General features: G+C 38.4%; 4 protein-coding genes across 5 annotated transcripts; 1 reads left to right on the top strand and 3 right to left on the bottom strand.

Moving 5' to 3' along the window:
* Positions 1 to 159: 159 nt before the first annotated feature.
* Positions 160 to 6,641, top strand: LOC112023887 (endoglucanase 6). Of its 2 annotated transcripts, none has more exons than XM_024056514.2 (9): positions 160 to 693; positions 838 to 1,050; positions 1,479 to 1,679; positions 4,120 to 4,209; positions 4,427 to 4,591; positions 4,759 to 5,043; positions 5,176 to 5,524; positions 5,625 to 5,699; positions 5,819 to 6,641. In XM_024056514.2, exons 1-9 carry the CDS (start codon positions 490 to 492, stop codon positions 6,112 to 6,114), a joined length of 1,878 nt encoding a protein of 625 aa, XP_023912282.2. In that variant the 5' UTR covers positions 160 to 489; the 3' UTR covers positions 6,115 to 6,641. The 2 variants fall into 2 exon arrangements, with proteins under 2 accessions (XP_023912282.2, XP_023912281.2); XM_024056513.2 differs by having other exon boundaries at positions 5,816 to 6,641.
* Positions 6,642 to 7,764: 1,123 nt separating this feature from the next.
* LOC112023869 (probable protein phosphatase 2C 8) lies at positions 7,765 to 18,719 on the bottom strand. Its single transcript, XM_024056492.2, has 3 exons — positions 18,198 to 18,719; positions 8,468 to 8,573; positions 7,765 to 8,384 (listed from the first exon to the last, which is right to left on the bottom strand). The coding sequence occupies exons 1-3, from the start codon at positions 18,717 to 18,719 to the stop codon at positions 8,092 to 8,094; spliced, it is 921 nt and encodes a 306-aa protein (XP_023912260.1). The 3' UTR covers positions 7,765 to 8,091.
* LOC112023867 (probable protein phosphatase 2C 8) lies at positions 9,741 to 11,008 on the bottom strand. Its single transcript, XM_065771784.1, has 2 exons — positions 10,298 to 11,008; positions 9,741 to 10,214 (listed from the first exon to the last, which is right to left on the bottom strand). Exons 1-2 carry the CDS (start codon positions 10,383 to 10,385, stop codon positions 9,922 to 9,924), a joined length of 381 nt encoding a protein of 126 aa, XP_065627856.1. The 5' UTR covers positions 10,386 to 11,008; the 3' UTR covers positions 9,741 to 9,921.
* Positions 18,720 to 26,763: 8,044 nt separating the features above from the next.
* LOC136066857 (uncharacterized) lies at positions 26,764 to 27,683 on the bottom strand. Its single transcript, XM_065771819.1, has 4 exons — positions 27,618 to 27,683; positions 27,354 to 27,519; positions 27,057 to 27,269; positions 26,764 to 26,966 (listed from the first exon to the last, which is right to left on the bottom strand). The coding sequence occupies exons 1-4, from the start codon at positions 27,681 to 27,683 to the stop codon at positions 26,764 to 26,766; spliced, it is 648 nt and encodes a 215-aa protein (XP_065627891.1).
* Positions 27,684 to 27,892: the final 209 nt, after the last annotated feature.

Raw genomic sequence — 27,892 nt, 5'->3', positions numbered from 1 at the left:
GTCCTTTCTCAACCGTTTCCAGCCCTCTAAAAGATAAATATTTGATGGAAGAATTAAATTATTAAAAAAAAAAAGTTTTGATTATTATTATTATTATTATTATTATTCTCGTTGCTGATTTTTGGGGTCTCGGTTCTCAATATATAGACCCTTTAGCTCCCCCCATTCAGCTCTACCCCTTCTCTCACTCTTCTCCTCTGTCTCTCAAAGTCTCTCTTCCTGCAGGAGCCTCTCTATTTGGTTGCTTTATCAGAAATTTTAACTGATAAACCATACCAACATTGCCATTTTTCCTTTGATTAAACCAAATTTCTGTGGGGAGGCTAGTGAAGAGTTAAAGGTTTCTCCTTTTTTCTGTTATAGGAACTTGAAAAAGAGGAAAAGCAATCCCATATTGTAGTAATTTATATAGCATTTGTTACTGAACGGATCTGTCTCTGCATTTGGGTTCATTTTTTTCTTGAAATCTCTTTTGTGTTAATTGTCCATATGGAGAGTTTTGTGAGACTCATTTCCATGGTTCCTCTGTTTCTGCTTCTTGGGCTTCCTTTTGCTCTAGCTGGCCATGACTATGGTCAAGCTCTGAGCAAAAGCATTCTCTTTTTTGAAGCTCAGAGATCTGGTTACCTTCCTCACACCCAGAGAGTCACATGGAGAGCTAATTCTGGTCTGCAAGATGGCAAAGCTAGTGGGGTAAGCTCATTTCCCACATTAAAAACAGAGTCTTTACATTTCCTTATTACAATTCAACGGGCTTTCAATACAAAGTTTGAAACATTACTCTTGAAAACGTGTAACAAGTTGTTGTATAGTACTAACATGTATCAAAATGTGCAGGTGGATCTAGTTGGAGGGTACTATGATGCAGGGGACAATGTTAAGTTTGGTTTGCCAATGGCATTTACCATAACAATGATGTCATGGGGCTTACTTGAGTATGGGAAGCAAATGGCTTCAAGTGGAGAGCTAAGCCATGCTATGGATGCTGTGAAGTGGGGTACTGACTATCTCATTAAAGCACACCCAGAACCTTATGTTCTCTATGGAGAGGTACCTTTCACTTTCAAAGACCTCTCTTTCTTCCTCACTATTTCTCTCACACACAAAACCCAACTTCCCAACTTTATCAAACATTATTTATTCTATTCCAACAGTCCCCTCTTAACCCCTCACTTTTTTGCTCAACTTGTTAGCATCACTTTAAATCGATATAGTGGTTGATGGTAGCTTCCCTAATTAAAAGAGAAATAAATTGTCCAAAAATTGGATTTTTTGATTGGTATAATGGCATCAACGACCAGCCCGTTTTGACCAATAATAATAAAATACTATTAATTACCCCCCAATCACTAGAACTGTATCACAAAATTGACATTTTTTTAGTAGCTTTTTACAATTCGGACAGGAACCCAAAACCCAACAATTTTGTGATGGTATTTACTTTAGTTTTAAAATTAACTTTTTAATGTTATGGTTAGGTGGGAGATGGAAACACTGATCACTACTGTTGGCAAAGGCCAGAGGACATGACCACCGACCGCCATGCCTACAAGATTGACCCAAGCAATCCCGGGTCGGATCTTGCCGGTGAAACCGCTGCCGCCATGGCCGCCGCCTCCCTTGTCTTCCGCCACTCCAACCCTGCCTATGCCAATGAGCTCCTAAGCCATGCCCACCAGGTTTAAACCCACTCTTTATTTTGATATTGCTTTTAATTTTGCTTTTTCATAACAAGTTAGAATAAGTTGCTCATACATTCAAATGGGTCTTAATAATAATTTATTTGTTCATTAATACATAACACACATTTAATAAGCACATTTTTCTTAGAATTGATAAGTTATGCACGCATCCAATAACAATAAACTTTGACCTTATATCATATTCCCTTAGAACTCTTGTTATGGTTTCTTAAAGAAGAAGAAAATTTGGCGCAAAGAAGAAAGGAAATTACGCTAAAACTTTGTGTGTAGACTTTAGCTCATTAGCTCTCCAAGAAAAGAAAAGAAAAGAAAAGAAACTGGGTGTGGACCACAATGGGTTAGCACATACGGTTTGTGCGCTATGCCCAATGTTAGCTAGGTGGGGCTAAGGTGAGCATAACTGACTGACGCAAATTTCAGTTTCAAAGCCTATTTGCTTGACCTGCACATGAAAATGGTTTGTCATAGTTAATTAGGCAGTTACGCTTGGTAACTTTTGTCAGAGCGGTCGTTGCCTTTGCCCATCGCTGCCATTTATTGTGGAATCTGGAGAATCAACCAGCTTTTTACTTGTCTTGTAACCTTAATTGTTGACCCCTATTAATTATTGCGCAAACTACGAGACATGATTGGAAATTTCAACACCCTAACTTGACAGTCGGTTTCAATTTTCAATACTTTTTTATTAAAGAAAATATATATGTGAGGGAAATTGAATCCCAAAACTTAATTTAATTGAAAAAAAAAAAAAAAAACTTAATTTTCAATAGCTCATTCTATATACATGTTTTGTCTACTCAAAAAAAGAAAAAAAAAAGTCTATACATGTTTTGCAAGTTGTTTCTTGTATCTTATGTGCCGGTTTGGATAGCTAGTAAAGTTGCGTTGCGTTTCACTTGTTGCATTTTCTCTTTTTTTTTTTTGTTGGCTTTTTTGACTTTGGGGACAAAATTCACTGTGCATACACTGTTTACGTACTGTTCACGTAATATTTAATATTAAAAGTGGGTCCCACAATACTATTAACATATTTAAAAATTATTTTGCTACAGTGTTTTCAGCAACAATCAATTTTTATTAACTTTCAACAATAATAAGTGCTATCCAAACGGACCTTATATAAAAAAAAAAATTGTTTCTTGTAAAAAGATTTTAAAGACTATCCCTTTAAGCTATAACATTAAATCAATAAATAATAAGAGGTGTTCAAAAAATTTTTTTTTTAGGCTTATAACAAATAGGGAGGAAATTTGAATCGAAATTATCTTTCACAATAGAAGTGTGAAATACCACAAAGTTGATAGCTGAGATGATTTTAAAAATGCCCATGAAGTGAAAATGTGATCTCTGATCAAGGTTCAAGAACATTAAATAATTTTAGGCTCCAAATATTCCCATTTTTATATGTTGTAAAAGGTAAAATTAAAATTTCAAAGCAAAAAAAAAAATTGTTTCTTGTAAAAAGATTTTAAAGACTATCCCTTTAAGCTATAACATTAAATCAATAAATAATAAGAGGTGTTCAAAAAATTTTTTTTTTAGGCTTATAACAAATAGGGAGGAAATTTGAATCGAAATTATCTTTCACAATAGAAGTGTGAAATACCACAAAGTTGATAGCTGAGATGATTTTAAAAATGCCCATGAAGTGAAAATGTGATCTCTGATCAAGGTTCAAGAACATTAAATAATTTTAGGCTCCAAATATTCCCATTTTTATATGTTGTAAAAGGTAAAATTAAAATTTCAAAGCAAAGAGATTTTTTTTTTTTTTCTGGGGGGCTGAATAAAAAGCAAAGTGAATTAGTTTAAGTGAGAACTAAAACTTAACAGTTGACAGTCATATGATATCCCATATATGAAATTAAGAATGGGGGTTAGGCTGTTGAGTCTCAATCCAACTACTTAGAGTCTTATTTAATGTCACGTTTGCAACTAGTTGTCTAGAAAAGGAAAGAATAAAAAGACAAGGTAAGGTAACCTTTTGAAGAAGAATTAGCTTCACTCACTTAACAATAAATATGTAGGTGCACAATAAATTACACACCACTATTAGAAGAAGAAGAAACTGGACCCCTACCAATACGATGTCGTTTCTTCATTAAAATTTAATGCATTTTCGGCGCACATTTTGGATCGTGGAAGTGGGGAGCTTTTGCCCGTCTATCACGGGTTGTGTCTGCTGACCGTACAGATCTACGTACTTTCAGATCTGAACCGTCCAGTTGTAACGATCCGTTAAAGTAGCGATAGTGATGGTCTTGTCACGTGAGAACTCTGTCGGTGCTCTTATAAAAAGTTCCTTATCCTCAAAACACCCTCACCCTTCTCGTGATATTACATTACAGGCATTACCTTTACCGTAGTATTTTATTTTAATATTTTCTAATTCAAATTTTTTTTTTTTGGTCTCCAGCTATTTGATTTTGCCGACAAATACAGAGGCAAATATGATAGCAGTATCTCTGTGGCCCAGAAGTACTACCAATCCATCAGTGGTTACAATGTAAGTTTTTTATTTTTTACATAAACCATGTTTGGTGTCACATAATTTTTAATTTTTAATAACGTAACATTAAATACACTTTAGATTTGTAATATTTAATCTAAACCATAAATTGAATTGATAAGAGAAAGGTTTTGAATTAATTTTGAAGACTTGCTAATGCAATAATAGTGTATCTGTAGTATGTTTATATTGATTTGATTTTTTTGGCGTGTAGGATGAGTTGCTATGGGCTGCTGCATGGTTGTACCAAGCAACTGACAACCAGTACTACTTGAACTACCTTGGCAAAAATGGTGATGTTCTTGGTGGAACTGGATGGGGCATGAGTGAGTTCAGTTGGGATGTGAAGTATGCTGGGGTTCAAACACTTGTGGCCAAAGTAAATAATTCATGAACTGAACATTAACTATTCTTCAAAAATATGTTACATGTCAATAAGGACTTCATTGTATGACAATTTGTTAATCAAAACCTCAACCATGTAACTGTAGTGAAAAATTTGAATACCTAAGTGTATGACTAATTGGTTTTTCTATTCCCTTGCAGTTCCTAATGCAAGGAAAAGCTGGTGGCTATGCATCAGTTTTTGAAAAGTACCAAGAGAAGGCAGAATCCTTCATGTGCAATTGCCTTGGAAAGGGCAATAAGAATGTTCAGAAGACTCCCGGTGGCCTTATCTATCGCCAGAATTGGAACAACATGCAATTTGTGACTAGTGCATCTTTTCTGACTGCTGTCTACTCTGATTATCTTTCTTCTGCTGGAAGAAACATGAATTGTGCTTCTGGCAATGTTTCACCGACTGAGCTTATCTCCTTCTCCAAACAACAGGTAATTCAATCATATTGTGCAAATTCTACATTGTTTTTGTTGAATTGGGCTTTGATTATATCACAAGTAATAAACGTGTTATCGAGTTATGTGAAGTATATAATTGATGTTATGCAATGTTAAAACTCTCAGGTGGACTACCTTCTTGGGGACAATCCAAGAGCCACAAGTTACATGGTGGGATATGGAAACAATTACCCACAACAAGTTCACCACAGGGCTTCCTCAATTGTTTCCATCAAGGTTAACCCTTCATTTGTCAGTTGCCGAGGGGGTTATGCCACTTGGTTCAGCAAAAAAGCAAGCGATCCCAATCTCCTTGTTGGTGCAGTCGTTGGTGGACCTGATGCCTACGACAACTTTGCTGATCAAAGAGACAATTATGAGCAAACTGAGCCTGCTACCTACAACAATGCTCCTCTTTTCGGTTTATTGGCACGACTAAGTGGTGGTCATGGCGGGTATAACCAGCTCCTTCCAGGTAAATGCACTATAACATGATCATCTCTAAAATTCACTTACTCATATTGCCTTATTATGAGCATTTAATCAAGATATTTGATGGATAAATTTTCTTACAGCGGTTGCCCCAGCACCTAAACCTGTTGTTACCCAACCAAAGCCAACTCCACAACCCAAAGTTACTCCAGCTCCAGGTACACTTTGACCTCTCATGGGCCTTGGAATTTACCAAATTTGTTTAGAGATGAGCTTAACTTATTTTTAAGTGTGTATTGGAAAGTAAGGTCTAACTGAGGATTATGTTTTGCAGCAGCATCTTCTGGCCCAATTGCCATAGAACAGAAGTTGACAACTTCATGGATTGCAAATGGGAAAAATTACTACAGATATTCCACAATTGTGACAAACAAGTCTGCTAAGACACTGACAGATCTCAAGCTTTCAATATCCAAGCTTTATGGTCCTATGTGGGGACTTACACAGTCCGGTGATTCCTATGTTTTTCCATCATGGCTCACCTCTTTAGCTGCTGGAAAGAGTCTTGAGTTTGTCTACATTCATTCTTCTTCTCCAGCAGACGTATCTGTCTCAAGCTATACTTTGGCCTAAGAAACAAACTAAGATACACAAAGAAGGTTCACACAGTTTATGGGAAGGTTCACACAGTTTCTGGGGTTGTAATCTAAGAATTGTGCAGCTATACAAATGCAGTCCAGAAAGGTCTTTTTCTTTTTCTTTTTCTTTTTCTTTTAAAATTTTCATCTTTACTTGTTGATTTGGGATCTTAGTAGGGTTTTAGATGAAAGTAGGATAAATAAGTCTGAAGCTTGGAGGGAGAAAGGAGCGAAGAGAGGCGATTTAAAAAGTGTGCTCATCCTCTTTCTTCTCCAGTTCATTACTTATATAGAGCGATCTGAGAGAGGGGCAGTGCAAGAGTGACGATTGAGAAGTAAAGAAAATGACTTCTCAATATATTTCAAGTTTTTACTTTCTTTGTACTTCAAAGAAGCTTTGGGTGTCGGTTTTTGTTGTGATGATGTTGTAAGCTTTGCAACATTTCTTGTTTCCTATATGTTGTAAGCTTTGCAACAATTCTTGTTTTCCATATGAATATAGTTTGAGTAACATTATCTCCATTTACTTGTGTAATTGAGAAATTGTGATGACTTCTGTTAATGGCTTCATTTTGATTTCTTATGGTCTTATGGAGTTCATGAATTATCAATAGAGATAGTTACCAAGATATTGCTGATACCATGTTTCAAAATTAATTGCTTCTTTAGTAGTCCAATAATACAAAAATCCACTTTTAGAAAATGTATTGTTGGGTGCCTCTTCTGTGGAGCTGATTAGCTCAACAAAGACAATTAACAGATAACTACTCAATTAGTAACGTGCCAATGCGATAATTACTTTTTCATGTGTGTATGCTAATTCATTAATTGCCGATACCAACGGGGAAAACTGAAAAGTTACACGTTGGGGTTCTATGCCAAACTTGATGAAAGAAGTAATTGTTACATGAACAGGACAGATGGTATAACACATGTATTGCTCCTATATCAACACACTTGGAACTGCAAAGTGTGTTTATCCTTAAGATGACAGAAATCACTTAAATTCCCAAAACAGTCAGAAATAATTACCTTGAATTTGTGCTAAAACATTTTGGGTAAAAACTAATAAGTTACATGTTGGGGTTCTATACCAAACTTGATGAAACAAGTAATTGTCTGATTGAACAGGATAGACAGTATAAACACATATATTGCTCCTATATCAACGCAATTGGAAGTTGGAAGTTGAAACTGCAAGGTGAGTTTATCCTTGAGATGACAGAAATCACTTAAATTTCAAAAACAATCAGAAATAATAATCTTGAATTCGTGCGAAAACATTTTTCTTCTGGTGACGAGGCATGTGGGTATTTATAATATACTCTTTTAACGGGTGAGGATCAAAGCAATGGGCGGGCACTGGATTTGTGGCTTGTGTCAATCAATACCATTGCGCCCAACAGGATGGTATCAAGAATTGTGAATGTGATTTTGGTGTCATTGGCTGCAAAAGCATCCTATATAAGGCCATCGGCTGTAAAGAAAATTATTTACAGAGTCACCGAAACTTGTCCAGAGCTTCAGGCTTTAAAGGAAGGTTGTTGAGGAGAGATATGATCAAATTTGCAACCGTTTGATGACTGTATACAATGGGAATCTCTCAATATTGCATCATTCTTCTTTGATCTTGTTGAACCTTCTTCTAAGATCATTCGTATGGATTAGGCTTTCCATACATGCACCACTTGTTGAGAATATAACAAGTGAGAAGCCTTCAATTTAGACCAAAGTTTAAGCCTAAAAATTTAAGTTTATTATTTAATTCAAAAGTTGTTTATTTTTCCTCACGTGTATACCCAAACAGCCCTGTACATTCATTTAACAACTCTAGCAGTACAGCATTGAAGTTTACCAGAAAAAGAGATCAATGATATCATATCGATAAAAGAGATCAATGATATCATATCTATATTAACAAGAATTGCAGTAGTTCTACTTCTTCGACTCCACTACTATGACATTGATATTGTCACTTCTTCAACTCCACTACTATGACACTGATATTATCATTGCTCCCCCGAGACATTGCCAGCTCTGCTAGAATTGCTGCAGCATCTCCAGCAGTACTTTCACTCGACACCTCTGAAATCCTCCGCTTGATTTGGCCATCAAGACATCTTCTTACGACCTCGCAGGCAAACTCGTTTGAGACAACATCCCATAGACCATCACTGGCTATTACAAGGAAGTCATCTAACTCAGTTCGCTCTGTGACAGTGACCTCTGGTTCGGATATCACATATGGCCTCAAATAGTGATCTCCTGCATCATATCAAAGTCAAAACTATAATCAAACATATGAATATAGGAGGTGGAACAAGTACATACGTAACTTGGGCACATACCTATAGATCTTGAAGTAGCAAGTACACCAAGGACACGAGAGCCATTCCAGTTTAAGATCCTTCCTCCTGCTGCTTCCACTCTCTCCATTTCATCAGCTCTGTCCGGCTGCACAAGAAGTAATTGTGATTCCCATTAGTTTTTTCTAAGAAGGTTTCAAGTGAAATGGCTTTTGATAAAGTTCCAAGTTGCAACTCTGTGCAACGATATGATTCTACAAATTTTGTGGGTTTACCTCTGACAAGGGTGTTTTCAGAAAGAAGTACACTCGTTACATACGAGGAAGCCAATGGCTCCATTTAGCCCGTCAGCTTCACATGTATGTACGGAAGTATGAAAGCGACTATGCCATTGGCCGACGACCCCACTTCAATACCCGACGACATCTACACGAAATGACGGAACGAGAGGCCAACGGGAAGAAAGAAGCCGACGGGAATAAAAGAGCGTGATGGGTCAGCGTGGCTTTGCTTGGCCTCCATTAATATCTATGTAAGGAAATATCTTATACCACATGGTTAACCCTAGTCAAGGGAATCCCTATTAGGAAGGGATCCTGCAAAATATATGCATTACTGAGGATCTTCCCTATAAGGAAAAAAACCCTCTCTGCCAAAAAACGAATGTCAACTCTACACCATTATAAAAACTCCAAAGCCCTTACAAATCGAGGTACGCATAATTTACCCTAGTTTTGATACTCTAGAATTGTGAAAGTTCTCTAACTTAATATTCGAAGGATATTTGGTTGGTACCACACTAGTACTCTCTACAAAGTCTTCTTTGTTTCTGTTTTGTAGGTTTTGTTTAGAGCATGTGAGGACCGTGTGGCTCACTGACAATTTTTGGTATCATCAACCTCTTTGCACTTGTTACCTTTAATTTTAGTTGCATACAGGTTGTATGCAAGCCTATGCACAGACCTCGCGTCAAGGGAGTGGGGGTCTATTGTCCATCCCATCTCACCCCTTTCCTTGATATGTCCGTGAAAAAGATTTATGCGAAACTTTTGTGTAAAGCACAATTCACTTGTTATAGCTATTAGGAAAGCAAAGGGAAGATTCTGGAATTGAAGAATTTCTGTATATTGCATTAATTGAAGAACCATTGCAAAGCTATGTATATATATACAAGAGAAAAGAAAATAGGGGAAGCGAAATAACTAACTACCAGAATTTTCTCTAAGCCTAACTAATAGAACTAACCACACACCAAAGTTTAAGCCTAAAAATTTAAGTTTATTATTTAATTCAAAAGTTGTTTATTTTTCCTCACGTGTATACCCAAACAGCCCTGTACATTCATTTAACAACTCTAGCAGTACAGCATTGAAGTTTACCAGAAAAAGAGATCAATGATATCATATCGATAAAAGAGATCAATGATATCATATCTATATTAACAAGAATTGCAGTAGTTCTACTTCTTCGACTCCACTACTATGACATTGATATTGTCACTTCTTCAACTCCACTACTATGACACTGATATTATCATTGCTCCCCCGAGACATTGCCAGCTCTGCTAGAATTGCTGCAGCATCTCCAGCAGTACTTTCACTCGACACCTCTGAAATCCTCCGCTTGATTTGGCCATCAAGACATCTTCTTACGACCTCGCAGGCAAACTCGTTTGAGACAACATCCCATAGACCATCACTGGCTATTACAAGGAAGTCATCTAACTCAGTTCGCTCTGTGACAGTGACCTCTGGTTCGGATATCACATATGGCCTCAAATAGTGATCTCCTGCATCATATCAAAGTCAAAACTATAATCAAACATATGAATATAGGAGGTGGAACAAGTACATACGTAACTTGGGCACATACCTATAGATCTTGAAGTAGCAAGTACACCAAGGACACGAGAGCCATTCCAGTTTAAGATCCTTCCTCCATCTGCTTCCACTCTCTCCATTTCATCAGCTCTGTCCGGCTGCACAAGAAGTAATTGTGATTCCCATTAGTTTTTTCTAAGAAGGTTTCAAGTGAAATGGCTTTTGATAAAGTTCCAAGTTGCAACTCTGTGCAACGATATGATTCTACAAATTTTGTGGGTTTACCTCTGACAAGGGTGTTTTCAGAAAGAAGTACACTCGTTACATACGAGGAAGCCAATGGCTCCATTTAGCCCGTCAGCTTCACATGTATGTACGGAAGTATGAAAGCGACTATGCCATTGGCCGACGACCCCACTTCAATACCCGACGACATCTACACGAAATGACGGAACGAGAGGCCAACGGGAAGAAAGAAGCCGACGGGAATAAAAGAGCGTGATGGGTCAGCGTGGCTTTGCTTGGCCTCCATTAATATCTATGTAAGGAAATATCTTATACCACATGGTTAACCCTAGTCAAGGGAATCCCTATTAGGAAGGGATCCTGCAAAATATATGCATTACTGAGGATCTTCCCTATAAGGAAAAAAACCCTCTCTGCCAAAAAACGAATGTCAACTCTACACCATTATAAAAACTCCAAAGCCCTTACAAATCGAGGTACGCATAATTTACCCTAGTTTTGATACTCTAGAATTGTGAAAGTTCTCTAACTTAATATTCGAAGGATATTTGGTTGGTACCACACTAGTACTCTCTACAAAGTCTTCTTTGTTTCTGTTTTGTAGGTTTTGTTTAGAGCATGTGAGGACCGTGTGGCTCACTGACAATTTTTGGTATCATCAACCTCTTTGCACTTGTTACCTTTAATTTTAGTTGCATACAGGTTGTATGCAAGCCTATGCACAGACCTCGCGTCAAGGGAGTGGGGGTCTATTGTCCATCCCATCTCACCCCTTTCCTTGATATGTCCGTGAAAAAGATTTATGCGAAACTTTTGTGTAAAGCACAATTCACTTGTTATAGCTATTAGGAAAGCAAAGGGAAGATTCTGGAATTGAAGAATTTCTGTATATTGCATTAATTGAAGAACCATTGCAAAGCTATGTATATATATACAAGAGAAAAGAAAATAGGGGAAGCGAAATAACTAACTACCAGAATTTTCTCTAAGCCTAACTAATAGAACTAACCACACATGTGCTATCCACATGCTAATTACTAAAACTTATATACAGTATTACAAAGCTACATGTCTTATAGTTGTATAGTATAAAATAAAACAAATACTGTTCACTATCGTTTAAGTAGATTTGAGAACTTTCTTCTTCCCTTGATCTTTGATTTTGTCATGATCCTTTCTATCCTTCTTTGTACTATCTTGACACTCCCCCTCAAATGGAAGAGGGGCATGTATATTGACCATATTCAACTTGGACACAAGAAAAGAAAATTGATGAGCATTTAAGGCCTTTGTCAACAAATCTGCAATTTGGGAATTAGTTTTAACATGTAACATTATGATAAACCCTTCCAAAACCTTATCCCTCACTAGGTGACAATCTGTCTCAATATGTTTTGTCCTTTCATGGAAAACTGGGTTTGCAGCAATGTGAAGAGCTGCTTGACTATCACAGAACAGAAGAGCTGCTTGAGGGTGCTTGACTTGAATATCACTAAGCAAATACAAAAGCCAAATGACTTCACAAATAGCTATTGCCATGGCTCAACACTCTGACTCTCCTAAGGATCTTGAGACTGTTTGCTGCTTTTTATACTTCTAGGTTGATTAAAAGCTCACCAAGAAAGACACAAAACCCAGTTACAGACCTTCTAGTGTCAGGACAAGCAACCCAGTGTGCATCTGTGAAGGCTTTCAGGTGCAGGTCTGACTTGCTTGAAAAGAATAGACCCTGACCTGGTGTTGCCTTGAGGTACTGCAACACTTTATTGGATGCAGGTAATTGTGGTTCTCTAGGATATGCCATGAATTGACTTAATCGGTTCACTGCAAAAGTGATATTAGGTCTGGTTATGGTTAAGTACAAAAGCCTTCCTATAAGCCTCCTATAAGAGCTAGGATCTTGCAAAGCCTTACATTTATATTTACTGAGCTTGACATTTGGATCGATTGGAATCTTAGTTGGTTTACACCCTATCATGCCAGCATCTTTCAATAGTTCTAGTATGTACTTCCTTTGACACAAGCTAATGCCACTTGCTGTCCTTGCCACTTCAAGACCCAAAAAGAACTTTAAGTCACCTAAGTCCTTCAATTTAAATTGTTGATCAAGAACCTTTAACTCATCCACTGCATGCTGCTTGTCACTAGCAATTAAAATATCATCAACATACACTAAAAGAGCAATGAATGAAGTAGAAGTCTTCTTAGTAAACAAAGAGTAATCAACTCTAAATTGAGTAAAGCCTAGCATGACTAAAGCAGTGGAGAACTTAGAAAACCATTGTCTGGAAGCTTGTTTCAAATCGTACAATGATTTAACAAGCTTACATACAAGCCCCCTTTTGCTGCGGAAGCCTAGTGGAAGGGCCATATATACCTCTTCCTTCAAATCACCATGAAGGAAGGCATTGTTCACATCAAGTTGACATAGATACTAGCCTTGCACAGTAGCTACTGCAAGGAGGCATTTAACAAAAACCAACTTAGCAACAGAAGAAAAAGTCTCTAAATAGTCAAGGCCTTCCTTTTGAGTGAAGCCTTTAGCAACCAACCTGGCCTTATACCTCTCCACACTCCCATCAAACTTATATTTCACCTTATACACCCATTTACACCCAATAGTCTTCTTATGAGAATGTTAAGGAGTGAGAACCCAAGTATGGTTAGCTTCAAGGGCAGAAATCTCAACCGCCATAGCTTCTCTCCACTAGGGATCCTTAACTGCCTAGTGATAAAACTTAGGCTCCTCAATGGATGAAAGCATATTACAGAAATGCAAGTGTTTAAGTGATAACCTATGAGAAGACAAGTAGGAAGACAAAGGATGGACAGTACTAGAAGAGATTTGATTACACTGGTAAGCATCTAAATAAGCAGGCTTATGACTAACCCTAGTAGATTTTCTAAGGGAAACAAGCTGATAGAGGCAAAGAAGGGGAAAGATCAGGTAAAATAGCATGATGAACAATAGACATGGAATTGGACTGATCAGGGATAGCATCATGTTAATCAGCAGGCAAGGGAATTGTTAAAGAATAACTAAAATGGTAGAATGACTAGATAAGATACTCAGAGGTGTACTTGCAGAAAAAACCCAGGACTAGAGGAAACATCAAAGTCAGGATTACAAGAAGCAGGTAAAGGGATTGACAATGGAGGTGACTTAGACAACAAAGACTTATAAGATGGAGAAAAAGGAAAGATTGATTCATGAAAAATAACATCTCTAGAAATAGAGATCTTCCTAGTATGCAGATTAAGGACTTTGTAACTTTTCATATTGAAGAGGTAACCTAGGAAGACACAAGGAAGTGCTCTAAAGTCAAATTTCAACCTATGAATAGAATGAGTAGATATAAAACATAAACAACCAAAGACTCTAAAATGATCAAAAGAGGGTTGTTTATGAAAAAGGAGTTCAAAAGGAGACTTGTTATGTAACAAAGGGACAGGCAGTCTATTAATGAGGTAGGTGGCAGTAAGGATGCAATCACCCCAATAAGCAGAAGGAAGACTAGATTGGATTTTAAGAGACCTAACAACATTCAAAAGATGTTGGTACTTCCTTTCAACAACAGAATTTTACTGTGGTGTATAGGCACAACTCTTTTGATGCACAATACCATGAGCACTATAAAAATCAGGTAAAGAGAACTCAAGGGCATTGTCTGATCTGATGGCTTTAATACCAGTGTTAAATTGGGTGTAAACCATGTTACAAAATGAAGTTAAAAGATGTTTAACATCTGATTTAGCTTTCATGAGTTACACCCAAGTAGACCTAGTAGCATTATCAATAATCGTAAAGAAAAACTTAAAACCATCATGAGTGCAAATAGAATATAGACCCCAGACATCCACATGAATTAAGGAAAAAAGGTTCATTACACAGATTATTGTGAGAAGGAAAAGACAATCTCTTTTGCTTAGTCAAAGGGCAGATGGTACAAACATCAGTACATTGAGCAGAAAAAGAAGGCAATACATTTTGTAAAACTGAAATTCTACTCAAAGATGGATGGCCTAATCTAAAATGCCACAAGATTGGCATGTCTTTAGTAGAAACAGAAGAAGAAAAAACTGACTTGAAGGACTTGTGAATGGAAAGATGATCCGACAGAAAAGGTGTAGTCCTGGAAGTACTCTTCTGTAGCAGATACAAACCATTATGGACTTCACCCACTCCAATTGTCTTCCAACATGAAAGGTCCTGAATGAAACAACATTGAGATAGAAATACAAGACACAAAGGCAATCTTTGAGTAAGTTGACTGACAGACAAGAGATTGAATGAGAAAGAAGGAACACAAAGAACATGATCAAGACTAAGGGAATTAGAAAATTTAACAATGCTAATGTGAGTGACAGGTGTTGATTCACCATTAGGCAATTTAACAACACAATGAGAAACAGTGGTATAAGATTGAAAAAGAGAGACAAAACAAACTATATGATCACTTGCTCCTGTATCTATGACCCAAGTATCAACACCAAAGGCAGTTCAATTCACAAGTTTAGTAGAAATTATGGAGTGCTTGAGATTACCTGCTAGGGGTGTGGACTGAGAACGTGAAACTTGATTGAAAGCAACATTATTTGCCATGGTAACAGTGTTGGTCTGAGCATCAGTCCCTCCTATCATAGCAAGTAATTTCTGACATTGCTCCATTGTAAAAGGAAAGGCTTGTTGAGTGGTAACAGCAACAGATTCTTGAGCAGCATTAAAAGATGAAACTTGATTAGCCCTTGGCTTAATCTTGTAGCTAGGGGGTTAGCCATGGAGCTTGTAGCACTTCTCCATGGTGTGATCACGCAATCCACATTGGCTGCAAGTGGGCTTTTCCTTACCTTTCTTGAAGGTCTTGGAATCAAGATTCATGGTCTTTGCTGCAAGTGTTGTGGACTCCACAAAAGGACCATTGTTGCTACCATGCCCAACTAATCTTTGCTTCTCATCTTGAATCAACAAGGAGTACACTTTCTCAATCGATGGAATAAGATCCATCAACAAGATTTGTCCCCAGATGTGAGAGAAAGAATCATTGAGACCCATCAAAAGTTGCATAATAGCTTCCTTGTGATGAATATTAGAGATCTTCTCATTCACATGGCACACACACTTTTCACAAGAATAGGTAGGAAGAGGTTCATAATTCTATATTTCATCCCACATAATTGAAAGATTGGTGAAGTACTCAGTCATAGACAGCTCACCTTGAGAAAAACTTGCTAGATCCTTCTACAATTGATAAACCCTAGGTCCACTACCCAGAGAAAACATGTTTTGAAGCTTTTTCCAAACTTCCTTAGCATTCTTATGATACACCATGCTTGTAGCAATCTTAGGAGAAACACAGTTGATGATCCAAGAAACCACAATATCATTGCATCATGCCCAGCTTTGAACCAAGAAAGGAACTTTCTCCATGGCTGAAGTCAAAGAAGCTGATCCATTAATCAACCAAAACTTGTTCTTGATCCTAAGACCTCTTTCCATAGATCGTGTCCATGTAGGATAGTTTTCACCTCCAATCAATGGTTGTGAAACTAATATCGCACTAGGACTTTCAGCAAGATGAAGAAAGAATGGATGCGATTCGTCAATGGTGATGCTTGTAGAAGCTTGATTAGAGGAAGCCTCGAGATTCTAAAGAAAAAAACCCTAACTTTTGGGAAAAAGGAATTGAGAAATTTGTTTGAGAAACTTAAGCAGAAGCCAAAAATTGTTGTGATACCATATTAGGAACACAGAGAAAGAAGATTCTAGAATTGAAGAATTTCTATATATTGTATTAATTGAAGAACCATTACAAAGCTATGTATATATATACAAGAGAAAAGAAAACAAAGGAAGCAAAATAACTAACTACCAGAATTTCCTCCAAGCCTAACTAACAGAACTAACCACACACGTGCTATCCACATGCTAATTACTAAAACTTATATACAGTATTACAAAGCTACATGTCGTATAGTTGTATAGTATAAAATAAAATAAATACTGTTCTCTGTCATTTAAGCAGATTTGAGAACTTTCTTCTTTCCTTGATCTTTGATTTTGTCATGATCCTTTCTATCCTTCTTTGTACTATCTTGACAATAGCATTATGTTGCAACAAATCAATACCACCTTAAGTTACTAAATAAGAAAACAAAGGTCATACTACATAGTACAATACTTGGTCTACTTCTATATATTGGTTCACCACATCATCTTGACATCACAAAATGCAAAAGAAAACTATAGAATGATTCATATTGTGATACTGCTACATTCAATTCCAATGAAATTGTAATCTGCTATGTGGATTTATTAAAGCTGGTTAACACACACACACACACACACACACACACTTGTCTCCATCAATGTAGACTCAAACAATGAATTATAGCGTTGTATAACAAAAAATTACTGCGACAATGACCAATTCAAAGAAGAAAAAAAGTGAGAAAAGAAGAATTTTAACACTTATAGGGACATTGTCATTGGAATAAGCTCCATATAGCACACACCTTTTGGTTTTCCAATATTTTAGGTTACTAAAACCTATAGTCATGCTCTGAATTTTGAAATGCTGACAAAATTTTCCCATTATGTATCCTAGCATCTTATAGTGTAAAGGTGTTGACTTCTAAGCTACTATCAGCTAAAAATATAAGGGTATTAGATACAGTCTAATGCTTGATGAAGTTCAAAATTGTCATGGTTGCATTATCTAGAACTGAAAATTTGCAATGACAAGCCACTTTGTGGGTGTGAAATGGTAATCCTTGTAGATTGGCAAACTCAACTAGAGACCCAATACTGACCCTAGTCTTAAACAGCTCCCTCAACCACCCTTTTTTTCTTTTTCTTTTTTAAATCATTGCAGTTCACTTGAACTATATATATGGTCCATACCGATACCTTGATAGAAATTACCATCTGAAATCAAATTCATATAGTTCCCCCCCCCTCCTAAAATTTATATGGGAATCAAATTAATATTAAATAAATATATAAATTATTACCTTAGTTATTTTTCTTTCTTATACCTGCATTAATTAAATCTCATCTTGAGCAGTGTTTTTCTCAAACAATAAATCTATTGTCACAACAAATTTCACTTCTTTTTTTTTTTTTTCCCTAGAACGATTGAGTTGACAAATTAAAATTATTATAAAAGTGATAATCTCATATGATAGTGAAGTATTAATTATAATAAATATCATAATTCAGATTCAACATTTTTTTACAAAAAATTTCACAACTGTTAAAGTAGCAGCCAACCTAAGTAATGAACCTATGAATGTGAACGATTTCAATTATTGTGAAGTTCATTATAAAACCGCCGCGCACCCTTGGTGCGGTGGTCACTCCACATGTATAAATACTTGTGGGGTGTTGGGGGTAAGGGTCGGAGTTTAAGTATCTAAGAGAGAGTTTCACACACACACACACACACACACACATACACACACACACACACACACATATATATATATATACTTAGATTAGGTTAGAATAGAAATTCTATCTTGTTTAAAAAAAAGTTTATTATAAAAAAAAGTTATGTCCGTGACATTACTAAATTAATGATCCGTTTGGATTAAGGGAGAGTAGAGTAAACTCAGTAGAATAAAGTAAAATTGGCCCAATTAGCTTATTAACTCTATAATTTGCCACGTTTGTTAAATTAGAAAGAATATGAAATTTGCCACTTCACCTTATGATCACGTGACAGTGGCACGGCGACACCGTCGCGACAAAGGATAGCTCTCGAGTCTCCACAATTAGCCACCACTACCTTCTCCTTCCCAACCACCACCACCATTGCCATGGACCCCGCCATCTCCACCTTCGCCCCACCACCACCACCGCAACCACCTCCAGTCCTCACCTCCTTATCCATCTTCCAAAAGCACGACCTTATCACCTTCTCCCACTCCACCACCACTCCCCCTCCCTCCTCCACCACCACCACCACCTCCTTCTCCAGCATCGCGTGCATCCTCTCCTTACATGCACTTGCCACCCTGGCCCCACCGTGCCCATCGTACACTCCGAAAAAATCGTACGGGTTTCCCGCCACAGAAACAAACTCGTGCACCACCTTCATCGCGTCCTCCATCATTCTCTGCCTTCCGATCACCGATATCAAACCTGAAAACAACTCCAAGTTGAACTTTACGACGTCGTTTTTGGCCTTCGGTTCTCTCTTTCTTCTCTTGTGTATAAATCCATACATTTTCACATTATGACTTTGTTTTTCTGACAACAAATCAAACGAGGACTTAGATGTGGATTCAAATTTAAAGAGAAAGGGAATGAGGGAAATCTGAGCCTATGGATGAAGAGACTGTTTGGATGTGCGCCACCTTTTGTCGTTAGACGGTGGTCTTTTAACGGGTGAGGTTGGATTTTTTTTGGGGTTTAAGGAAGATGTGGACAAATGTGATTGTTTCGGAGTGTACATGTGGCAAATATCGAGTGCATGTGATTAGGGATTTTGGCGAGAGATATGATTTTGGGTGATCTGGTATGGACGTGTGGTTTTTAGAACGATAACATGGTGTTTTGGTATTGAATGCGGTGCAGTGGCCAGTGGTCACTACTACCGCTCTGCATGTCATGGAAACATCTCAAAAGAAGAGAAATACTGGGGACTAGAGGTACACTATATTTTTGCAGCAAAAGTAAGAGCATTCGCATCAAGTTTCTTCAAACTATTCTATTTTACCATTTCAAAACCTACTTTATTATTTATACAATATCATTTTACAATATACTTAGCATCCCAACTTTTATTTTCCTATTCTACTTATTAAAATAATATATCTACACAATAAAATATATTTTTTCTTTTTTGTTTTTTTTCCAATTTTCTCCTCACACACATATGTACCTTCCTTCAACCTCTAGCACTGTGCCTTCACTGCCCAGTTACCACCACCGCGCCTCCACCATGCCCACCACGCCACCACTGGCCACCTTCCACTGGAACAAAAACCCATATTAAAAAAAAAAAAAACCAAGCTTCACAACAGAAAAAAAAAAAAAACACAAAAAACACAAAAAAAAAAAAAAAAAATTGTCACAACAAATTTCATTTCTTCTTTTTTTTTCTTTTTTTTTTTCCCTAGAACGATTGAGTTGACAAATTAAAATTATTATAAAAGTGATAATCTCATATGATAGTGAAGTATTAATTATAATAAATATCATAATTCAGATTCAACATTTTTTCACAAAAAATTTCACAACTATTAAAGTAGCAGCCAACCTAAGTAATGAGCCTATGAATGTGAACGATTTCAATTATTGTGAAGTTCATTATAAAACCGCCGCGCACCCTTGGTGCGGTGGTCACTCCACATGTATAAATACTTGTGGGGTGTTGGGGGTAAGGGACGAAGTTTAAGTATCTAAGAGAGAGTTTCACACACACACACACACACATATATATACTTAGATTAGGTTAGAATAGAAATTTTATCTTATTTAAAAAAAAAAGTTTATTATAAAAAAAAGTTATGTCCGTGACATTACTAAATTAATGATCTATTTGGATTAAGGGAGAGTAGAGTAAACTCAGTAGAATAAAGTAAAATTGGCCCAATTAGCTTATTAACTCTATAATTTGCCACGTTTGTTAAATTAGAAAGAATATGAAATTTGCCACTTCACCTTATGATCATGTGACAGTGGCACGCCGACACCGTCGCGACAAAGGACAGCACTCGAGTCTCCACAATTAGCCACCACTACCTTCTCCTTCCCAACCACCACCACCATTGCCATGGACCCCGCCATCTCCACCTTCGCCCCACCACCACCACTGCAACCACCTCCAGTCCTCACCTCTTTATCCATCTTCCAAAAGCACGACCTTATCACCTTCTCCCACTCCACCACCACTCCCCCTCCTTCCTACACCACCACCACCACCTCCTTCTCCAGCATCGCGTGCATCCTCTCCTTACATGCACTTGCCACCCTGGCCCCACCGTGCCCATCGTACACTTCGAAAAAAACGTACGGGTTTCCCGCCACAGAAACAAACTCGTGCACCACCTTCATCGCATCCTCCATCACTCTCTGCCTTCCGATCACCGATATAGAACCTAAAAACAACTCCAAGTTGAACTTTACGACGTCGTTTTTGGCCTTCGGTTCTCTCTTTCTTCTCTTGTGTATAAATCCATACATTTTCACATTGTGACTTTGTTTTTTTGACAACAAATCAAATGAGGCCTTAGATGTGGATTCAAATTTAAAGAGAAAGGGAATAAGGGAAATCTGAGCCTATGGATGAAGAGACCGTTTGGATGCGCGCCACCTTTTGTCGTTAGACGGTGGTCTTTTAATGGGTGAGGTTGGATTTTTTTTGGGGTTTAAGGAAGATGTGGGCAAATGTGATTGTTTCGGAGTGTACATGTGGCAGATATCGAGTGCATGTGATTAGGGAGTTTGGCGAGAGATATGATTTTGGGTGATCTGGTATGGACGTGTGGTTTTTAGAATGATAACGTGGTATTTTGGTATTGAATGCGGTGCAGTGGCCAGTGGTCACTACTACCGCTCTGCATGTCATGGAAACATCTCAAAAGAAGAGAAATACTGGGGACTAGAGGTACACTATATTTTTGTAGCAAAAGTAAGAGCATTCACATCAAGTTTCTTCAAACTATTCTATTTTACCATTTCAAAACCTACTTTATTATTTATACAATATCATTTTACAATACACTTAGCATCCAAACTTTTATTTTCCTATTCTACTTATTAAAATAATATATCTACACAATAAAATATATTTTTTCTTTATTGTTTTTTTCCAATTTTCTCCTCACACACATATGTACCTTCCCTCAACCTCTAGCACTGCACCTTCACTGCCCAGTTACCACCACCGCACCTCTACCATGCCCACCACGCCACCACTGGCCACCTCCCACTGGAACAAAAACCCATATTAAAAAAAAAAAAAGAAGTCCCTAATCGAGGCATCTTCCCTCAAGGGCTCGCCATGGAGCATAGGTGTAGGGAGCAAGCCTCGGGTTTCGAGGACTGAGTGGTTGTCCTTTCTACCACTTGTTGAGGCCCATGGCTAACCTTTTGCTGCTTCGCAGCTCGTTGAACTTGTCTTCCTGAATTGGATGAGATCTCCCAGTCTCCATCACTTCCTTATCTTTTGGCTCTCTCCTCCTCTTTGGATCATTAGGTTCGACCCAGTTGGTTGGAATGATTGAGGAGGGTGAAGAGGGGATTAGGAGGGGAGGAGGGAGTTTGGGTTGAGTTGACTTCCCCGGTGCTCCCTTTCCAGGCTGGCCTTTGATCAAGTCCATCAAACTCCTCTGACTCTTTCTCTGGATGCCCATTTTGTCAGAAATCACCTCGGGAGATAGGAGTTGATTGAATACTTCAAACTCGTTTGCAGAATCCAAAACTCTACAACTCCCTCTGAAGTTTGTTTTTCTTCTTCTTCTTCTTCTTCTTCTTCTTCCTCCTTCCCTTCCTGAAGAATGGAGGCGAGATAAAGCTCCTACAGAAGGAATAGCAACAAATAACGGCTGAGTAAAAGGGGTACCTTCAGGAATCGGAACGCCCTTGGGAACAATAAATCCTTCAAAGCTACATGATGCAGTGAACTGAGGATCTTTGGCCTTTATCATGCACTTGGGAGCTTGAAATGCTTTGGAAATAGGTTTATACCTAAGGATTATGTGTGCCGCCCTTAGTTGGCCGTCAGATGGGTTCACATACACCTCAGATCGCAAGATTCTTTTAAACTCTCCCTGTTGACTAGACTGAACTGAGGTCGGGTAGCGTGCTTGTCTGCAAAATCATTAAAACAGGAGGAAAATTTTGTTAGAAATAGAGATAACGTGAATTAAAGAATAAATCCAAACTATATAGGCTTATAGCCAGAAACCCTACCTGGTTTTCCCTTTAGTCAAATAGGGTAAACCATCATGCCACTTCCCAGAAAAGATTAAAAAGTCATCTTTTAATCCCTTATTCGATGTAGGCATTGGATTAACCTTACTTCAGGATGCTAGACTTAAGATAGTAACCCTGACCCTTCAGATGATTAAGATTGTACATCCAATTCACATCGTGATGGGTCAGACCTAAGTTCATCCTCTCATTTAGGGCTTCTATACTCCCTAGCACCCTGAACATATTTGGGGCACATTGTGTGGGAGATAACTAAAGAATCTAAGATAACTTCTAGTGAGATTACCATAGGAATAGTCATCTCTCCTTATAAAAGCGATCATAGGGATGACCACTTCTCCCATTTTCCTATCGTTTACCCACATTTCTGGGGAAGCATATCTCATGCCCACTGTTGGGAGAATCCTATACTTAGCTCTAAATATCTTTATATCCTCTTCGGACTCACCAAACTCTTGAACCTACCCATTTATGAGGTGTGGAGAAGTGAGAAGAGAGACAGGTTCAGTGAATACACGCTAGTGTGATTTTTGTAACTGAAAAGAGAGTTGATTTGAAAAGCTTTTATAGTGGCGCAGAAATTGTAAGCAGGAAAAGTCCCGCTCATAAATACTGAAGATCCTCCACCGTTAGATTTATATCTTGCTGTTGAACGTGGGGACAAAAAAGCCGTCATCATTTAATAATGGCGTGCTCCTGATGCTGAAGTGTGAGGAGCGTGCCTTGGGCAGGTAGAAAGGCGTTTGAAGATTGGGAAGTCCACGAAAGGGTAAGGGCAAGATATCAAAATCTCCCTTTTTCTGAGGTGACAAAAAGTGAGATTTTGAGGACTATTGTGGGGCGGTTATCCAAAAAGATGATGTGGAAATTGTAGAAAATGGGCTTGTGGCCCAATAGCCCAGTCCGAGGACATTCGCTTGGCCGAGATGGTTAAAGAAAGATATTGTGGGAGTAGAATAAGAAAAAGGGATGGAAGTCATATATAGTGGCCCAAAACGCGTCGAGGATAAGATCCACCTCGGATATCATAATCCGAGGTGGATGTAACTATCTCACTATTCAGGGTACTCCGCAAATTGTATTAGAACTGGAAAGTGAATATAGAACAAATGAGAGAACCGGGAGAGATAACAAATATCTTCTAAAGCTACTACCTCTACATTAAATGCTTCCAACTAACTCTCTGGGCATTAATGTGGAGGTGATGCCTGAACAGTAACCAAGCAGCTTTATGGCTGTGAGCGAAAGTTCCGGGAGGTCTGGATGGGACAGAAAGGAGTTCCCAGAATAGAACCTACACTGTACGGTGAGAATGGGGTGAGGAACGTGGTTTATAACTTGAAAATGGATGACATTAGAGAAAAAAAAGGAAAGGAGGAAAAAAGATAGAACCCAGAAAGATATCCCCTAAGACCTAGTCGAGGAGAGTTTTTTCATTTGATTAGTTTGAAGCGTCCTTTGCTGCACAATGATCATGACCTTTTCTATTGAATGGAACTAGGTTTTTACCCACTCTTTAAAAATTTATTGTTTGGGCTTTTGGGTTAGAAACCCATCCTTCTGGGTCCGATCCAATTTGAGTCCCTACACTATCTAAATAATTATTTTACTTTTAAAATTAATTAATTAATTAATTTAAATTATTAATTTACTATTAATTAATTTACTATTTTTAAAATTAAATTATAATTTTTTTATTTTTTTAGAAAAAATAATAATAATTTTTTTTCCCATAAAAAGTTTGTAAAAATATTCTACACCAATGCATCTAGAGTATTCGCTTACTTTTTTCAAAAATAGTGGCTTAAATAGGAGCCCATAATAAANTATATGCCTCGTACCTCTGTGAAGGGTCAAGTTCTCACCGACCTGGTAGCTAAATTTGCTGAAGGCCTTGAAGAAGAAATAGAAGCGAGCCCATATGGCATGGATGAAAAATCAGTTGGCCTTGTCTCCGTGCAACATGCCTTATCTTGGAAAGAGAATGTGGATGGAGCAGTAAACCAGCGGGGGTCAGGAGTGGGGCTGGTTCTGATATCTCCTAAAAAGGTCACTATCGAGAAGTCTTTGAGGTTGGGATTCTCAGCTACTAACAACGAAGCAGACTATGAAGCTTTATTAATGGGGATGACGATGGTCAAGAAACTAGGTGGAAAAATAGTGGAGATTTTCTCGGACTCGAGACTGGTCGTGGGCCAGGTTAGAGGGGAGTTAGAAGCTCGGGACACAAGAATGCAGGAGTACATGGGCCAGGTTAGGCGTATGCAAGTAAATTTTGAAGTAACCTATGTCCCTAGGAGCGGAAATGCCCATGCAGACTCTTTGACTACCCTTGCTACCTCCTCGGCGCAAAACTTGCCCCGAGTGATAATGGTTGAAGACTTAAACGTACCCACCCCAGTAACAGGGGACTCGCTTCAGGTCAATCATATCAATTCGGCGTGTAGTTGGATGGATCCTATATTGTTATTCTTTGAGAAGGATATACTGCCCGAGGACAAATCGGAAGCTGAAAAGATACGACGAAAAACTCATTGTTTTTGGCTGTCCGAGGACAAAAAGTTATACAAACACTCTTTCTCTGGGCCATATCTGCTTTGTGTACACCCCGAAGCCTCAGAGGCACTTCTAGAAGAGCTACATGAAGGGATTTGTGGGAATCACACTGGAGGAAGGTCTTTATCTCACCGGGCAATTACTCAGGGGTATTGGTGGCCAGGCATGCAAAAAGAAGCACATGAATATGTTAGGAAGTGTGATCAATGTCAAAGATTCGCACCAAACATCCATCAACTGGGAGGAGTTCTTAATCCTCTTTCTAGTCCTTGGCCTTTTACTCAGTGGAGCTTGGATATCGTTGGTCCTTTCCCTAAAGTGGTAGGAAATAGGAAATATCTGCTAGTCGGCACAGACTATTTTACAAAGTGGGTCGAAGCTAAGCCTCTGGCTAATATCAGGGATGTGGATGTCAAGAGGTTTGTCTGGAAAAATATCATTACTCGATTCGGGGTTCCTCAAGCTCTCATCTCGGATAATGGTCTTCAATTTGACAGCAAGGCTTTTAGAAAGTATTATTCCAATCTAGGGATAAAGAACAGATATTCCACTCTAGCCTATCCATAAGGAAATGGGCAAGCCGAGGCTATTAACAAGGTCATAGTGGGTGGGCTTAAAAAAAGGTTGGATGATGCAAAGGGAAAATGGGTGGAGGAGCTGCCACATGTTCTCTGAACGTATCGAACAACACCTCGACGGTCAACAGGCGAAACCCCATTTTCAATGACGTACGGGGCTGAGGCTGTGATTCCTCTTGAAACGGGTTTTCCCACACTAAGGACCAGTACTTTCACCTCAGATGGAAATGATGAACTGTTGAAGAAGAATCTAGGCTTGATAGATGAAAGACGAGAGAATGCGATGATTCAATTGGCCTACTACCAACACAAGCTAAAACAAGGTTATGATGCAAATATCAAGTTGAGGCCGTTGGCCCCAGGAGATTTGATATTGAGAAAAGTCTTGGGAACTACCAAAAATCCAGCCTGGAGAAAGTTAGGGCCTAATTGGGAAGGAACGTATTGTATCACATCTGTAGCAGGAATAGGTGCTTATTACTTAGAGGATTTGGATGAAAAAATTGTACTCTAAGTTATGTCAGGTCCTCGGACCACAAATTTAGTGGAAATTAATACACTATGACATCTATTGAAGTATTAAATAGAAACTAAGTTATGTCAGATCGTCTAGACAACAAACTTAGCAAGAGTCAATGCTTTTTAAATATGGTCAGTGCAACTAAAATTGTGTATCAAAGCAAACCCCATGAGCATCACTTAAAACATTTTAAGGTGTTCAGTACCTCCATGGGTTAAACACTTAGAACACTTTCTCAAATGTGGATACTTTTTAAGGAATTAAAAGCAAGCCTTTGTGGGGCTGTGGAGTTCGTTGTTATAGTCTACTTTGGTTTCTAGTTATCATACAAGTTTTCCCTTATAGTATCCGATTTTATCCTTCTGCTGCTTGGGATCATGTAGAAACAAAAAAAATATTCGTGCAGAAAATTATAGAAGTGATAGAGAGAGCAACAATATCTCATATAAATTTGGAAAAGGAAATATACATCACAATTCAAAATGTCCTCCAATAAAAAAAAATAATAATAAAAAAAAGAGGTGAAAGGGAAAACAAGAAGAATTTAACTACGTTAACTAAGGTTTTAATTTTATTTGGAGCTTGAGTTGGGGGGCTCTGCCAGTTGCCTCAGGAGGAACATCTTTCTCTTTTTCCTTTGGAACCTCTCAAGCAGGTAAGATGGTAGAAGCCAAAGCCTATTCAAAGCTTTGAGAAGTTGTTCCACCCTTAGGCCCCTCTACTGCCTTGTCCGAAGAAATATTTTTTGCAGCTTCAGGCACTTCAGGGTGCTTCTGCTGGTTGAGAATAGGAGGATTCTGAGTTTGTACTGCTTTGGACGAATTAGCGATTGTGGAGGATGTCTCTTCTTGTTGAGAAGAATGGCTTGAGGCTCGTATAGCTGGAGGGAAATAAATGTTTTCTAGCCTTTTCAATTTGGAAGAGGATTCAACCCTAGCTCGGTTGAGAGCTTCTTCCTAGGTTTGGGCACAGTATGCCCGACATACCACAGGCACTTCAGCCCGGAAGTTATTCTCAGTCTCAGCAACGCCGACGTCGTTCCCATGCTGTTCGGCTTGGTCTTTTTCTTTTTCAGCCTCTGTCTTTGCTTTCTCCGCCTTAGCCTTTTCTTTTTCAGCCTGGTTTCTTAGCCTCAAGGCTTCCTCTAGTTGCTTCTTCAGAGTTGATACCTGTTCCTTGGAAGCTGCCAATTGGTCATTAGCATCGCGTAGATGTTTCCTCCAGTCCTCAACTTGTCATTGGGTGCTCTCCAAGGTTAAGTCAGCACTTTTCTGAGCATGTTCTTCCTCGGCTAACTTTTTCTTCAGTTGTGCGTTGCTTTGTTTAGCAATGGTAAGTGTTTGCATAGCTGTTGCACGCCTCTTCCTCTCCTCGTCTAATTGCTGGTAGCAAGAATTGGTTAACTCTTCCAGCCTGAAAGTGACTTGAATAGCCTAAAAAAAAAATTTATTTAAAAAATTAGGGATGTAATAAACAAAATTGTGTGTATGACATTTATAATTAAATAAACAAAGCAAGAAGTGTATCATACCATGCCCAAATATCTTTTAGCATTCAGAAAAACCTCGATCCTCTTTATGCCTCTCAGCTCGGTCATGTCCTTGGGAAGTAGGAGAGTTTCCTCTAAGGCCGAGGCTACTTAGCACCCAATTCTGCACTTGAAGTCCCTAATCGAGGCATCTTCCCTCAAGGGCTCGCCATGGAGCATGGGTGTAGGGAGCCAAGCCTCGGGTTTCGAGGACTGAGTGGTTGTCCTTTCTACCACTTGTTGAGGCCCATGGCTAACCTTTTGCTGCTTCGCAGCTC

This window comes from Quercus suber, unplaced genomic scaffold (assembly GCF_002906115.3).
Source record: "Quercus suber isolate HL8 unplaced genomic scaffold, Cork oak 2.0 scaffold_49, whole genome shotgun sequence".
Lineage (NCBI taxonomy): Eukaryota > Viridiplantae > Streptophyta > Magnoliopsida > Fagales > Fagaceae > Quercus > Quercus suber.
The sequence above is the reverse complement of the archived record's forward strand: the minus strand, read 5'-3'. Positions and strand labels throughout refer to the sequence as shown.